Source organism: Zootoca vivipara, chromosome 2 (assembly GCF_963506605.1).
Source record: "Zootoca vivipara chromosome 2, rZooViv1.1, whole genome shotgun sequence".
In the NCBI taxonomy this organism is placed as follows: domain Eukaryota; kingdom Metazoa; phylum Chordata; class Lepidosauria; order Squamata; family Lacertidae; genus Zootoca; species Zootoca vivipara.
Window position 1 is genome coordinate 90,638,131 of NC_083277.1, and position 15,022 is coordinate 90,653,152.

The 15,022-nt window shown below is 46.1% G+C and overlaps 1 protein-coding gene across 1 annotated transcript in view; it reads right to left on the bottom strand.

Moving 5' to 3' along the window:
- SPHK1 (sphingosine kinase 1) overlaps positions 1-14,530 on the bottom strand; it is a 37,493-nt gene extending 22,963 nt beyond the window's left edge. Inside the window, exon 1 of the mRNA XM_035104544.2 lies at positions 13,957-14,530. Within this exon, the coding sequence (XP_034960435.2) occupies positions 13,957-14,404 (448 nt within the window). The 5' untranslated portion in view covers positions 14,405-14,530. The remainder of the gene's footprint in view (positions 1-13,956) is intronic.
- Between the last annotated feature and the right edge of the window lie 492 nt (positions 14,531-15,022).

Here is a 15,022-nt window from a genome sequence, read left to right on the forward strand (position 1 = left end):
TCGCCTGACCTGTATTTTGATCATATTGTGCACCGATTAATTCCCTTGGCTCCCAAGTTCTTCTGACTGTTCCACAGCTGTGCCTTGTGGAAATCTCACCTTACCTGCTGCTGAATCAGGTCTTATTAGATGCACGGAAAATCTAAAGAGAGATTTTGCTTAACGGACTTTCAATTTAGCAGGCGAGATTGGATTTTCACAAAGCACAGCCGTGGACAACGAGAAAAGCTCTCAGACCTGCAGGAATTAATTGGTACACAAGACATGATCAAAATACAGGTCAAGCAAAAGTGTGATGAGCCCTATGAGTATAGGCCTGTTGTGATCCATTCCATGTGAAGTTTTGTGGCTGTTCCTCTCCCCATTTCCTCTCCCACGCAATATATTTATTGAATTCTGTTGACACATTATCCATCAAAGACTATGTTTCCTTCCCCACCTAACCTCCAACAGTCAATAGAAGAAAAATGAATAATTAAGAGGCATACCAATTCATCTTCCACTCTCATGTCAACTCTAGGAGAAAAGGGCCATGTGAATATGGTGGAGACAGTGCCACAGAATGCCTGCTGATGCCCTTCAGTGTTTTCTGCCAATTATTGAGCAAGGGATGTACCACAGAGAAAAAGTATACAAAGATGTGGGCCCTTCGGATTTAGACTGGATATGAGCTGGCAAACTGCCAAGCAACTAACAACTTAAGAGACAGGCTTGTTTCAAATGTCATGTTCCATTATTCCAAAACACGGACTGGGATCGTGTGGTGGACCCTCCTTCCACGCTTGCCTGTTGATTTGGTCTTCCCTTTCCTGGTTTCCTCTGACTATTATTAAAACTATGCTTAGCACATTCTTTCCAGACCATAGGTTGAAGGCAATCCTGATTAGTACTGACCATGATTCATCCAATTTGGATAGCATGATAAACTAAAGTTAGAGAAAACGGGGAAGGGAGAGGAGAGTTGACATTTGCAGGAGAGACAGGAGCAGCACATTCCTAATTCCCCAAATGAAAGTTTTAAAGGATCAGAATATGAACATCTGGACCAGGTCAGAATTTTCAAGCTCCTGGTCCCAAATCCCTGAGCAATTCCCCTTACCCAGGCACCCAAACAGCACACCTAGCCCCAAAACCAGAGTGCCTTGACACTTCTATTTATAACACCCCTAAATAAAACAGAGCAATGTACTAATGATCTATAATAAATAGGATTTTCTAAAACTAGCAGCTTCACACTGAGCCATGAATTCATTTTGTAACCTTGGGATAAACCTTTATATTTGTATGAATCCTCCAAAGACTTGGATCCAGGCACCCAGGTGCCCAATCGTCTAGATACATTCAGAAGGTGAAGCTTGCTTATTTTTAAAACCACAGAGCCCCATCTAGAAAATGAGCCGTGCCACATTTTTATTGCCAGATGTTTGTGCTATGGCCAGCCAGCTGTGAATCAGCATGGAGTGATGCAAGAGACTTGCCAACTCGTGAGAGGCCGACATTCTTGCTGTGTCATCTTTTCACATTTCACCCTTCCCATTACCCCAGAAGAGGAAGTGGTGATTATTGCAAGTCATGGTGGCTTTTATAGCAGCATAGCCACCATAGTGGAGTGCCTTAGGGGCTGTACAGATCTTGGACTATACTGTCTACGTGGCAAGTATCTCAGGGACAATAGTATCAGAGGGAACAACCCAAGTATTCTCCCTGCAGGGTTTCACTTTCTTCACCATTATGTTCCACAGCCCCACTCTATAGGGCTAGCAAGACATTTTGCTGCCTATGGCAAAGAATAGGATGTCACCCTAACTCTCTTCCATGTATAAAAGCCTGGCAAACTGAGTGGTCTTCCACTGCATCAGAGGCCAACAGGCTAGTTTAGCGGACATGGGATAAGCAGTGTGGTGCGCATACAGAGCTCTATCCTCCACTACCTCAGCTTGATCCCCACCCCCTAGAATTTGCCACCTGAGGCAGCCTCCATACTCTACCTAGTGGTAGAGCCAGGCAGCCCTGCACTGCTAGGAGCATGGAAAGGTCCTGTATGGGCATGCTCTTAGTATATCTCGAAGCCTCGCCCCAGTTCACTGAAAACGTCTCCTTCTACATGCAAGCTGTCTTAATTATCCATGTGAAAGCATGCTAAGAGACAATATACAGTATGAATCGAGCAACTGTGGCTGCTTAATAATAGCAGCGACTCACTCAATCATGGCAACTGGATAAAGCAATGCTGTGTTGATGGGAGCTGCTGAATCCATGGTCACTCGGTCCAGAAGTTATTCTGATACCTATACCTGAAGACACTTCTGTGTGGAGCAAGAATGGTGCGCATTTGTAGTGGCATTACCATTAGAAAGCTCATTCAACAGATATTGCTTATGCTATTGAAATAGCACTAGCCTGATGGCCTTGGGTGCCAGGCTTTAAAAGGATATTTCCCATGGGCCTAGTATGCTGTCTTTGATTATGGAATTATGGAATAAATTTTGGTTCTATTTTTGAAAGAAACTGTATGCTTGCAGTGATCCTATGACACTGTTCTTATCTCTCTGAACACACCAAAGGTGTAAACTTATGATATATATACAACTTGTCTATGCAAAGGACATCACACTGAATTATAATATGCATACGAGAGAGGGGGGGGAGACATTATGTTTCTACATATTCCCTATTTGTAACACAGAAGCAATCTTATAATGATGTTCATTCATACAAAACACCCCCAAACAAGATTGGTGCTAAAAAATTTCCCACACTGGAAGTGAAGGATTTTGATCATTCACAAAGTGCTTTGGCACGGACCTTGAGTACACTCTGTTTGCCATCTTACTGATCTTCTGCCTATCTGTGTGAAAGGCACTGGGAATCATAAGCTGACAGTCAACATGCCTTCTTCCCACTGGTGCACCTGCACAGCCTCAGCCTCGCTGCAATGCTACCCTGCCCAGCCCATCCAGGTAAGCTGCGGCAATGACAGAATGGGAAGGGTAGAGCCATCTTCCAACTCACCACTGGCTATGCACTAATGTGCAAAGTGGCATTAACTTCCTTGTTTTTTAGAGACCATTTCCTGCTCAAAATACCTGGAGTGCAATAAGCACACATGCACAGCTTCCCCTTTAGCTCATGTGAGCCAGCACATGTAGCTTATTAGAAATGCAAGCACTGTTGTGCACCACAATACACACACACCGCAAAGCAGTTCCCCACATGCCCATAGCTGCCAAGTTTTCCCTTTCCTCGCGAGGAAGCCTATTCAGCATAAGGGAAAATCCCTTAAAAAAAGGGATAACTTGGCAGCTATGCACATGCCTTACAAGCAGATATTATTTGGGTCTCAAATACAGTACTAGTTTTGCAGCTTATTGGGGCTGTTGCAGTTGATGAATGGCCTAATGCCCTAATCAGTGAAACAGGAATTTTTGGACATAGTCCAATGGACATGAAATTGGACTTCAACCAAAGTACTCCTATCCAACCAGTTTCTATACTGTAGTTTGCCTGATGATCACAGAGGAAAAGTCTAACGTCCGCTTGCGTTCTGGACCTTTGCCCCTCTTGGCTGATAAAAACTAGCAAGGAGGAGATGGCTGGCTAGGCTAGGGAGGTGACTGATACCTCTTTACGAGAGGGGATGGTCCCTGCCTGCTTGAAGGAGGCAGTGATAAGACTGCCTCATTTAGAAGCACGCCCTGGATTCAGAAAAACTAATTACTGGCCAGCTGCCAGTCTCCCCTTCTTGGGCAAGGTTCTTTAACAGGTGGTTGTCATAGAATTGTAGAATTAATTGGAGATCATAGAAATGTAGAGTTGGAAGGGACCCCAAGGGTCATACAGTCTAACCCCCTGCAATGCAGGAATCTCAACTAGACCATCCATGACAGATGGCCATTCAACCTCTGCTTAAAAACCTTCAAGGAAGGAGAGAGTCCACCACCTCTCATAGGAATCTGTTCCACTGTCAAACAGATGTTGCTGTCAGAAAGTTCTTCCCAATGATTACTCGAAATCTCCTTTCTTGTAACTTCAATCCATTGGTTCGGGCTCTAGCTTCCAGTGCAGGAGATAACAAACTCGCTCCATCCTTCATGTGACAGCCCTTTAGATATTTGAAGATGGCTATTATATCCCCTCTCAGTCTCCCAACTCCTTCATCTGTTCCTCATGTCTGTTTTTCCAGGCAAAAGTATTCCTCATCTCACAGTTGGGGAGGGTATTGTTTTTGTTTGTTTTTCTATGTTATGCATATTTGTGTTTTTATATTGTGAACCACCCTGTGCTCCTCGGATGAAGGGTGAGATAGAAACTTAAATAATAATCATCATCATCATCATCATCGAGTCGGCATAATACCTACAGTACTCTTTTACAGCTGCTAGAAGCTGTGCTGGTTAACAGTCAAATTTAAGAATTTGAATACTTGCTTGCTACTTTGTGACATTTTAGTTGGTCCTAATTAAGGTATCACCCTCTGATGACTTGGGGTTTTTTTGTTTATTTTTTAACCTAAGGGAACAGCTAAACCTGGTCCACTATTTGAATGAAAGCATCAAGTTCTGGGGGACATTGCTAAATAACCTGGGAGGGCTTCATCAGGAAGACAATAAAGAGAAAAGTATTTGAAATTCAGTAAAGGAAGATTTTTACGAATTGCAATATTTGGCTGTAACTGCGAGGAGGGCTCCTTTAAAGAAGTGAACACTTGCCTTTTAGCCTCGGGAATCAATTTTACACAACACACACCCCAGCACAAGGCCAAGTGGGTGATGACAGCGCCTCTTCAGAGGCAGTAATGTTAGCCTTTTTATTTTATTTTTAATCACTGCAACCAAGCATAAATTAATAACTGGCCCACCTCACTGAATCTTAAATTAGCAGTTCAAAGATATATGCAGTAAGCCAAAGCCACATTGGAAATAGCTCTGAAAGAAGAGAATATAGAATTAAAGTGTAAACAAACATGTGACTTTGCAAGCTACCCAGTTTGAATTAAAATGCATTTGGCACAATCATGTTGGCTTACAAGTAGCACAACTCATAAAAGCAAGCCTATAAGCCGAGACATATGTACTTTAAGGCTTGCAGGAAATAACCACGAACTGTTTGTCATCCATTCTACCTTTGGCCAGGTCTAGAAGTGACCTGTAAGGACACCATGAAGAGTTCCAGTGGCTTTGGCCCCATGCAAATTTCTTTGAATGATGGCACTGCATTCTGTCAAGCTACTATAGGCTCGCTGCCATGGCTGCCACATATCTACAAGTATCCAAAGCTGTGTTCTTGTGCTAAATAACCTTGTACCATCTTTGTGCTCTGAGGTTAGGATGGCCTGTCTTCCCCCGTCGCCACTGCCCAGCTTGCCAGTAACACCAACTTCTGTAGAACTGCCTGATTTCCTTTCATCATCTGTTCTTCGCTTCGAAGCAATTTTAAGAACATCTTGGAAGATTAGAGAGCTGGGACCAGGGCCAGGAAGACACATGATGGAACACTTCTGTTCCAAAGTTTTCACAAGAAGGTTGGTATATCTTTTCAATAAGGAGGGAGGGGGGATGCAGTAATTATGAAGGGTGCGAGAGGGTAAGATGCAATGTGTAGGATGCACTTTTCAGGAGCTACGTTCTGTAAGGCATTTTCAGGGATCAGGAGCCAGATTCCTCTTCGTTGGGTGATGCAGGTGAAGAATCTGACTGGGAAGCAGGAAGGGGCCCCAGAGCCACCCTGTTATTGGATGAACCTGCAGGGCTTATCTCAACCCCCACCCCAAAAAGGAAGTGGCACTGCCATCCTCTGACTCAGAGATCTCCACTGCAACAGACCCAGGGCAATCTGGATAAAGCAGCATCTTGTAGCAACATCAGAGCTCTGTGTCCCCCAGAGCGCTGCCTGAGCCTTGCCTTGTATCCTGCCTAAACCATGCCTACCCCAGCTGGACTTTGCCTTGCTTGGCTACACCACAGAGCAGGACATGCAGTCAGTGTGTTTAGATAACGACAAGCTGTCAGGCATAGAATGTTTACACAGTCCATCTGCGTTCGCCGTGACATCGGCTCTGATCACACTTTCTTGTACATGTCCCAGGGTCTGGGGTCTGAGGGCACATGAGGCCACCACCATCCTGAGGGCTAGCAGATCTGGGAACAACCTGCATCCTGTCCTAGGTGCCATGACAGGAAAGTTGAGATATAAATGTAGGATAAATAAATAAATATGTTATTTTTATATATTTTTAAAAAAACAATTTATATACCACTGGCCTACAATAGTCTCTAAGGCAGGCATCCCCAAACTTCGGCCCTCCAGATGTTTTGGACTACAATTCCCATCTTCCCCGACCACTGGTCCTGTTAGCTAGGGATCATGGGAGTTGTAGGCCAAAACATCTGGAGGGCCGCAGTTTGGGGATGCCTGCTCTAAGGAGTTTACAAAGACCCAAGACAAAAATAAATAAAAAAATCAGTCGAAACTAATAAAATCAAAAATCAATTAAAATGCCGCTGGAATTAAAATAAGTGCTTTGAGTAGGTGCTGAAAGTTCAGTAGCAAAAGGCATGTCTGACCTCAGTTGGGAGTTCTGTAAAATACCTAGAGCAAAGAATGCCAATGGATGTTGGAGATGTAAAACCAGACACTTGTTCAGCCATCACCATTGTTGACATGGGTGTGACCACCATGCTAAATGGTACCAGTGGTTGCTTTATTTAAGTGCGCTCTGTGATGCCATCCCAAGAGCAAGAGATGGTGTAGCAATTTACAAAACACAGGGACGCTCTTGATATTTTGTGCCTGACCTACAAATTTCAGAGAGAGCAGAAGGCTTCAAAAGAAGGGAATTCCATTGTGCACAGGGCTCCAGAGTTCTAGGGTGTCCATCAATCTTTTAAAAATCCTGGCTATGTCTAAAGCAGAGTGGGGACACTCTGCCAGCTGCTAGATTACTCTCTCCACAACTATTCCATTTACACAAATGCAAACCTATGGGGATTGTTGGCCTGGTTAATTCTGGCACAGCCACTCACCTGTTTTTGAGAAGCACCCAGAAGGGTTTCAGACCAAAACGCAGAGAAGTTGGGTCAGAGGAGAAAGTGCAAACCACTTTTGGAGGAGCAGGTGGGGCAGGGGAGAAACATATGCTCCTACAGATAAGATTAAATCTGCCTGGGACAGGAAGGTTTCTGGAGGCCTTAGATAGACAAGCTGCTAAACAGCGGGGGGTTGGGGCGGAAGCTCCTTATAGGCGAAGTCTCCATTTCTCTCTAGGCAAAATGACCAAACCAAGAAGAAGCGACTTCTGGCTATCTCTCCCCGCCACTTCTCCTCATCTGTCAGTTCACGAACTGGATTACAAAGCAACATTCTGGCCACAGAGTCAGCTGCCATCGCTCCCCGTGTCACTCTCTCTTAGCTTCTCCCACCGGGAGATCTCGCACAGAGAGAGGAGCTGTGTGGTATAATTGCTCTACTTTCCCTCCTGCCTAGGACGCAGAGGGAGAACAGAAATTGTATAGAAGGAATGCTTTTCACTCTCCAAGGCCAACTGTGTTGCTGCTCCCACCTCCTGTGCATTTAGCGCTAATGATGGGGGGGGAGGAGTGTTTAGTCACCACACGGAAGACCCAGCCAGACGTGCTGCTCAAAGCGGTCACATGGTTTCCAAATTCCTCCGGCCCAGCTCTGTAACATGCACTGATGTCACATGGTAGATCCATGGATGACTAGCTGTGCTGATGAAAAGGAGCTCTGGCTAACATATTCATCGCTGACTAACATTCAACACAGGATTTCACTAGATTGAAAGACTCGATCCTGAGAATTCACAAGGCACTGAATTAATTTGGCTTCAAGAGAGGGGACAGTCAACATTTCCTACAATTAGACCTTTAAAAAAGTATGTATGGCTTTATGTCCACACATACACACAGGGTAGTATATTGGGCTTGCAGTATGGGGGTCTGGTCTCCACTAAGATCTGCAATGTGTTAGTCAATCAGGATTAAACCCTTTCAATTTACTAAAGTAGTGCTCCCTTGGGACCCAGGTGGCACTGTGGGTTAAACCACAGAGTCTAGGGCTTGCTGATCAGAAGGTCGGCGGTTCGAATCCCTGCAACGGGGTGAGCTCTCGTTGCTCGGTCCCAGCTCCTGCCAACCTAGCAGTTCGAAAGCACATCAAAGTGCAAGTAGATAAATAGGGACCGCTCTGGCGGGAAGGTAAACGGCGTTTCCGTGCGCTGCTCTGGTTCGCCAGAAGCAGCTTTGTCATGCTGGCCACATGACCCGGAAGCTGTCTGCGGACAAACGCCGGCTCCCTCGGCCTATAGAGCGAGATGAGCACCGCAACCCCAGAGTCGGACACGACTGGACCTGATGGTCAGGGGCCCCTTTACCTTTACCTTTAGTGCTCCCTTACTGATTGTGAAACAGGTGTTTTCTTAAATAAGTCATGTAACTTTTCCAACCTTTGCAGGTGCATGCCTAAGAAAAAGATTGAGCTGGTCCACACAATCCTCATGATTTTTTTTCAGAACGGTGAGTGATCAGAAGATTATATGTTCTTGCTTGTGAGTCACGTTACACAGAATGATTATCTTATCAGAGCACCCTCCTGTCTCCAGACAAAGAGTCCATTTATATTCTTCTGAAACAGCAAACAAGGGACCTGCTAAATGTTACCCAAGCCAAATGGCAGCTGCTTTTTACAGGAGCAGATTCCATGCAGCTAGGAAGATGGTCAAATGACCCAACCTCATAGGCCTTGACTCTGATCATGTGGGTTCTGGCTATGGGATTATCATTATTATTATTATTATTACTATTATTGAGGTTAATATTTTCATTTGTGAATCGCTTCCCATGACGTAGGCAGAAGCAACTTAGAGTGTAACATATAAAAATAGTGGTGCATGTTAAAATAGTTAAAACAACTGCATATACAAAATCTCTCTCTGTGTGTGTGTGTATGTAATTAAAAGCAGTTTAAAACAACATCAGATACAGAAAACCAACTCAAATCCAAGACAGAGATAATCCAACTAAGATAAAGATTTTAGAAGGCAGCACACTGGAAGGGGTCATTTAAGAACTAATGTGGCTTAGAGTGGTTTGGGTATTGGACAAGGACTGGTGAGACCTTGGTTCAAAGCCTTGCTCAGCAAAGAAGTTCACTGAACCAGCATTCCGAGATACACCCATCTTCCATCCTGACTGCTGCCACACAAACCCCCTAATGATCCAGTGTTGTATAGAGCAGGGCAAAATGTTTCCATGTACAACTATAAGAACACTGGGCCACTTAGGGGGCCTGCAAGACAAACTCGAGTCTGTCTGGTATCAGCTCTCAAGCCTGGCTCATGGGGCGGGGGCTATGGATAGAGCAGCTTTGGTCAAGGCAGGGGGTGGGGTGGGGGCTTGTATGTGGGCATCAGAGTACAGTTTTACATGGGCCTAGCCCACACCTTGCCTGTTCACTTTATTGGGGGAAGAGGCAGGGAAGGCACAGGCATTTATTTACCTTTTGTGCTGCCCTCCACCCCTAGAAACTGGTTTTGACAGCTACTGGGAGGCATGATTAGGAAGGGGTTCTGGGACTGGTCTTGTGGATTTCTCTAAGAATGCTTCTCTCTTTCCTGCCCCACACCATCATTCAAGTACTGACACATGGTGAGGTCACGTCAAGTTGTGGTGAAGTTGGCAATCCCTGGAACACTCTCGTAACTGAGTAGCAGCAATAACATGTTTATGGAGGGACAAGTTGTTGTAGTTGTCAGGGAAATAGCCCAGGGTAGCTCTGTGCTTTTAGCTGCCTCCTGGCTAACTTTGGCCAGCTTTGTGATGTGCAGCATTCCGGTTCTTTTTTCTAAGCAGGAGTTTTCAAAGGGGGAAATAAAGGAGCTAACATTATACTGAATACTAGCTCCTTTATTGTACTGAATGTACTGCGAGATGTAATGAATATACTACAAGAAATGGATTTGCCAAGACAGCTGACCAAAAAAAAGCCATTGTTACAACCTTAAGAGCAATAATGGTCTTGGGAAATAAATTCAACTGACTTCTGGGAAAGTATGTTTCAACCGGCTTCTGAAATGACTCAGATCACCAAAAAAAAGTCCCACTTTTATTATTCAACAGACTGGACAATGATGCAGAAAAATAGCAAAGAGCAAACCAGTGTTTGAGTAACCTAGGAATGAAACGGTAACAATAGTTCTTAAGAAAGCCTGGCTTCCCATGGGACACCATAGTCTTATCCCACTGTTTCCCTTGGTCAAGGAGGTTTCCAAAACAATATAAAACCTGCAAAACCTCTGAGCCTTGCAGAGACCCAATACAAAGCTCTTAAACAAACAAATATGAAGTTGTTTTGAACACAACTGAACACTCCTGTATCTAGCCACAGCCAGCTCTTGGTGCTCATGTGGATTTTTAAAAATCATCACTTAGGGTGTGTGTGGAAATGAATTGTGCAGTCACTTGAGAGCGTAGCACAACAACTTTGGGAGAGGCACCCGTCACCTTGTCAACATGCACACGGGATACTCAGGCTTGCCTTGTCAAACTGGTTTGCAGCGGCGAGTCGGCACAACCTATTGCACAGGCAGAAACTAAGAGGATTTGGGAGTCTGGTGTTGACTGTTGAGAAACACACCACTTCGAGACATTGATTGCAGCACACAGTCCTGTGCTGCAGACCATCTAGCTATTTGCTCAGTGGACCCAGGTGGCGCTGTGGGTTAAACCACTGAGCCTAGGGCTTGCTGATCAGAAGGTCGGCGGTTCGAATCCCTGTGACAGGGTGAGCTCCCGTTGCTTGGTCCCAGCTCCTGCCAACCTAGCAGTTCGAAAGCACGTCAAAATGCAAGTAGATAAATAGGAACCGCTACAGCGGGAAGGTAAACGGCATTTCCGTGTGCTGCTCTGGTTCACCAGAAGCGGCTTTGTCATGCTGGCCACATGACCTGGAAGCTGTACGCCGGCTCCCTCAGCCAATAATGCAAGATGAGCGCGCAACCCCAGAGTCGGTCACGACTGGACCTAATGGTCAGGGGTCCCTTTACCTTTACCTTTACCAAGGACACTTCTGCTAAGATGTCCACTGTATGGGGCAGAATTTGAACCAAGTGCTCCTACTCATAGCACATATGTCCCTTTCCTGTCTCTGATAAAGACTCCCCCACCCTCTTAGTCCTCCAACTTTCATCCACAGTTCATTCATTTTCACAAAGACTTGGCCTTGTGGTTTTCACCAAATATTTAGCAAGATGAACTAGATGATTTCCATCTCCTTTCCCACGCTGTGAAGTGTTTCACACCAACTATTTCAACATGTTTCTGTAAGGTTCAGTATCTTCTAGCAGGAAGGTAAATATCCCTATGTGACTTTGCTTTTAAAATATGGGGCTTTGATTTGGGTTCTACATGCAACTGTCTTTCCCTCATGAGGCCTAGAAACAAGAAAGCTGAAGATCTTTTATCACAATTTTTGCTATATAGAGAATTAAGTAAATTATCTGAGCTGACAACTTTGCTGATAAAAAATATCAGGGTGACATAACCAGTTGGTTTTCCATAATGATCTGTGCAACTAGATTTGGAACACAGGTGCAAATATTGTGCAAGAAGAAATAAGAAATGCCATGGGAGATGCTGAAACTTCAAAAATGTACCTGGCTGCTCTTGGAAACCAGAGACCAGTCAGATAGGCTTAAGGCTGATCCAGCAATTCACTTAGGTTCTTTAAAAAGCACAAGAAAAACCTCTCTTTTGTTATCACCTTCTGCAACTGCAGTCCACACACAATTCGTTTCAGAGCAATACCAGACTAGTTCCACAGTGGCTGTATAAGACAAACTGTTGTGGGGGAGGGTGGAGGAACTGAGCTTTGTTTTCTAAAAGAGCAATGATAGTGCATAGACAACTTTCCACTTATGTGGGAGTTACGTTCTGCAGATCGTGCATAAAGCCAAAATCGCATATAGTCAAAACCCACTGGGTTCACGTGTGAATGCCAAAGACATTTCCCCAAAATCCCACCCCCTTTTTAGTTATTTATAGTTTTTGCATAAAGCTGAATGAGCACAAGTTAAACTGGTGTAAGTTGTGAGTTACCTGTACTTGTGTGTTGTTGTTTTTAATGGAATGAACCTTCAGATAATTGTAATTTTAATCAGTGCTATTTCAATTTGCAGTTGACCCAGCAATGGTGAAGGGGGCAAGCTACTGGTCAGAGAGTGCTCCTCACTCCCACCCCTTTTGTACCACCCCTGGAGGTCAGTTCAGTTCAGCAGGACTAGGCAGAGGTAAAGCCTCTGTGGTTTGCAGGTTTGAGAGTTAAGCTTCTAAAGCAGGGGTGACTAACCCCCATTTCAGGGGTTTGATCACACAGACCCAACAAGCAAATATTTCTGGCCCACAAGATCCTATTAATTTTGGTGGCGGCGGCCAATTTTTTACTTTAAAAATTATTATTTAGTAGACACACCCCTGGAAGGTAATCCCCTCTGCTCAACTGAGCCGAGTGGGGATGCAAATGGGGATGCAAATCACCCTCTCATACCCATCAGATTGATCATTCAATGAGTGAGGAGCGGCAATAACTCCCTCCTCAGCTGATCTGCTCAGACAAGCTGGAGGGGGAAGCTGTGTGTGTCCTCTGAGCATTTGTGTGTGAGAGAATTATAATGAGGCCAACATTCATTTGCATTTATTTCTAACCCATCTAACTCTAACATAGGAATTGCTAACCTGCTGCCCACAGATGCTGCCAGACTCCAACCCCCATCAGCCAGCATGGTCAATGGTCAGGATGATGGGAGTTGTAGTTCAGCAACATCCGGAGGACCACAGGTTCTTCTTCCCTGGTGTAATCCTACGCTACGTCCAACTGCAAAGTGCACTGCTGGTGAGACTGAGCCGGGCACCACCATCATTATGTCTCAGAAGCATCTACAGTATACACATAAATTAACATATGCAAACTTAATATAGATTTGAGTGACAGGCCTGCGCCCATGCACCTAGCAATGTACCCGAGTAGACATGCAATCCTAGGCAGGTTTACAGAAATAAGCCCCACTGAGTTCAATGGGGTTTGCTCCCCAGTAATTGTGTTAAGGTTTGCAGCTCAAGTCCCATTTAATTCTGTGAGCTTTTTGCTTCTGGGTAAGCAAGTAAAAAGCCATGCTACACAGCCCACACTTCATGAATATCCTGTATGAAAGGCATTTTAAGTTATGCACAGGAATGCATCTACAATGTGCAAGTCTACTCTCGCAAACTGACTTGCAGACCTGTGTTCGGTTTGCTGCATGTACAATATGCTGGCACAAATTGGTGACTGTTTCCCAAAGTGCATGTGCACCCACTCACTACTAAAAGCACATAGGAGCGATTGTTGCACAAGACAACTGGAATAGTGACTGCACTGGTTAATTCCTACAAATAAATACTTTCCCACAAGTAATTACTTTCTGAGTAGGAGCTTCACAAAAATGAAATGGCCCTCTCAGGGGGAACTATGCCTGTTTCAGGCATTTGTGGCTCACATGGTAAAGGAGAGTTTTAGGTTTTTATTTTTAATCATTTTATAGACAACTAATAAATAGGAACGTGGTTTACAACATAGGGAAAAGGCAAGCCCCTGCTATGCCCATTTCACCAGACTGAAAACTGAGGACCAGGCAGGGGAGGAGTTCCTCCACGAGGTCATACAGCCGGAAGGGACCTCAAAGGTCATCTAGTCCAACCCCCTACAATGCAGGAATCCTGCCCACAGCCTTGCCTGGGTGAGATCGAACCACTAAGGTTCCTACACACACAGTGGGGCTTGCTTCCGAGTCAACATACACGGGGGAGCGCAGGTGAAACCGGAGCCCGCGCTTGCCAGCTCACGGTCACCCCCCCCCCCCCCAGCGATAGAGACGCCCGCTACTTTCCGGGCGGGGCACACGCTCACCTTGTAGGCTGACTGTGGACGGCGTGGACAGCTCCATGATCTTCCGAGCCCACATCTCGGCGATGCTTCGGTTCTCTTCGGCTTCCTCGGACTCCAAGACGCGGAAAGTCTTGGCCACCCTGTGCCGGGACTCTCCGGACACCCACCAGCCCTTCTTGAAGGGGTAGCAGAAGACGGTGAAGTAGGCGGCCGCAGGCTCCGGAGAGCCTTTCCTCTGGAAAGCGTAGCAGCCGATGCAGTCCGAGAGGCTGAGCGATGTGATGGAGCCGCTGGGCTCCGCCGTGTCCAGCCGGCGGACCAGCAGCTCCGCGCTGCTGGTGAGGCTCAGGGCGCAGCTCGACTTGGGCGCCACCGGGGCAAGCGAGAAAACCCCCGAGAGCACAACTTCGCGGGAAGACCCGCTGCTGCGCAAGGTCTCCCCGGAGTCCGACAACACGCCTCGCTCCATCGCCGCAACCTCATGGAGAGGGGACGATCCGGCGCGTACGGAGGGCGCTGCTGCTCCGGGAGCCCGGGCGCAACGCAGGCGGCGCGGCTTTGCTGCCTGGCTTATCAATGAGCGGCGAAGGGCTGGCTTCCACACGGGCGCTCGGGCGCTCTGCTCTCTGCTGCCACCCGGCGGCGACTCTGCGGAACGACACCAACTTCAAGTTCATTCATAAAAGCTCCAAACGCGCAATAATCAAATAAAGTTTGCTAAGCGAGGACATTTTTTTTTTAAGAGCTTGCCCTTCCGAGCTGCGGCTCGGGAACCTCAAGGAACCGGTCTAGCACGTGCTTGCTCAAAACTCAGTCCCGTGGGAATTAATCAGTAACAAGCCCCATCCCTTCTCTTTTGTCCCGGGACACCTAAGTCCTACGCCTCCTCCGGGTTAAGAGGCTAGGCAACGGCAAGCGCTATGTAGGGGCGCGGGGCGGGTCCTCCAAAGCAGATAAAATGAATTTTGGCCGGGAACAGGAATCCAAGGGCCAAACTCCACGGTCAAACAATGTGGATTGCTTCCACCTGCGCTTTTCATTTCTTAAGCGTTGCCTCCATTGACAGGCACCGACTTTGCCCAATAAG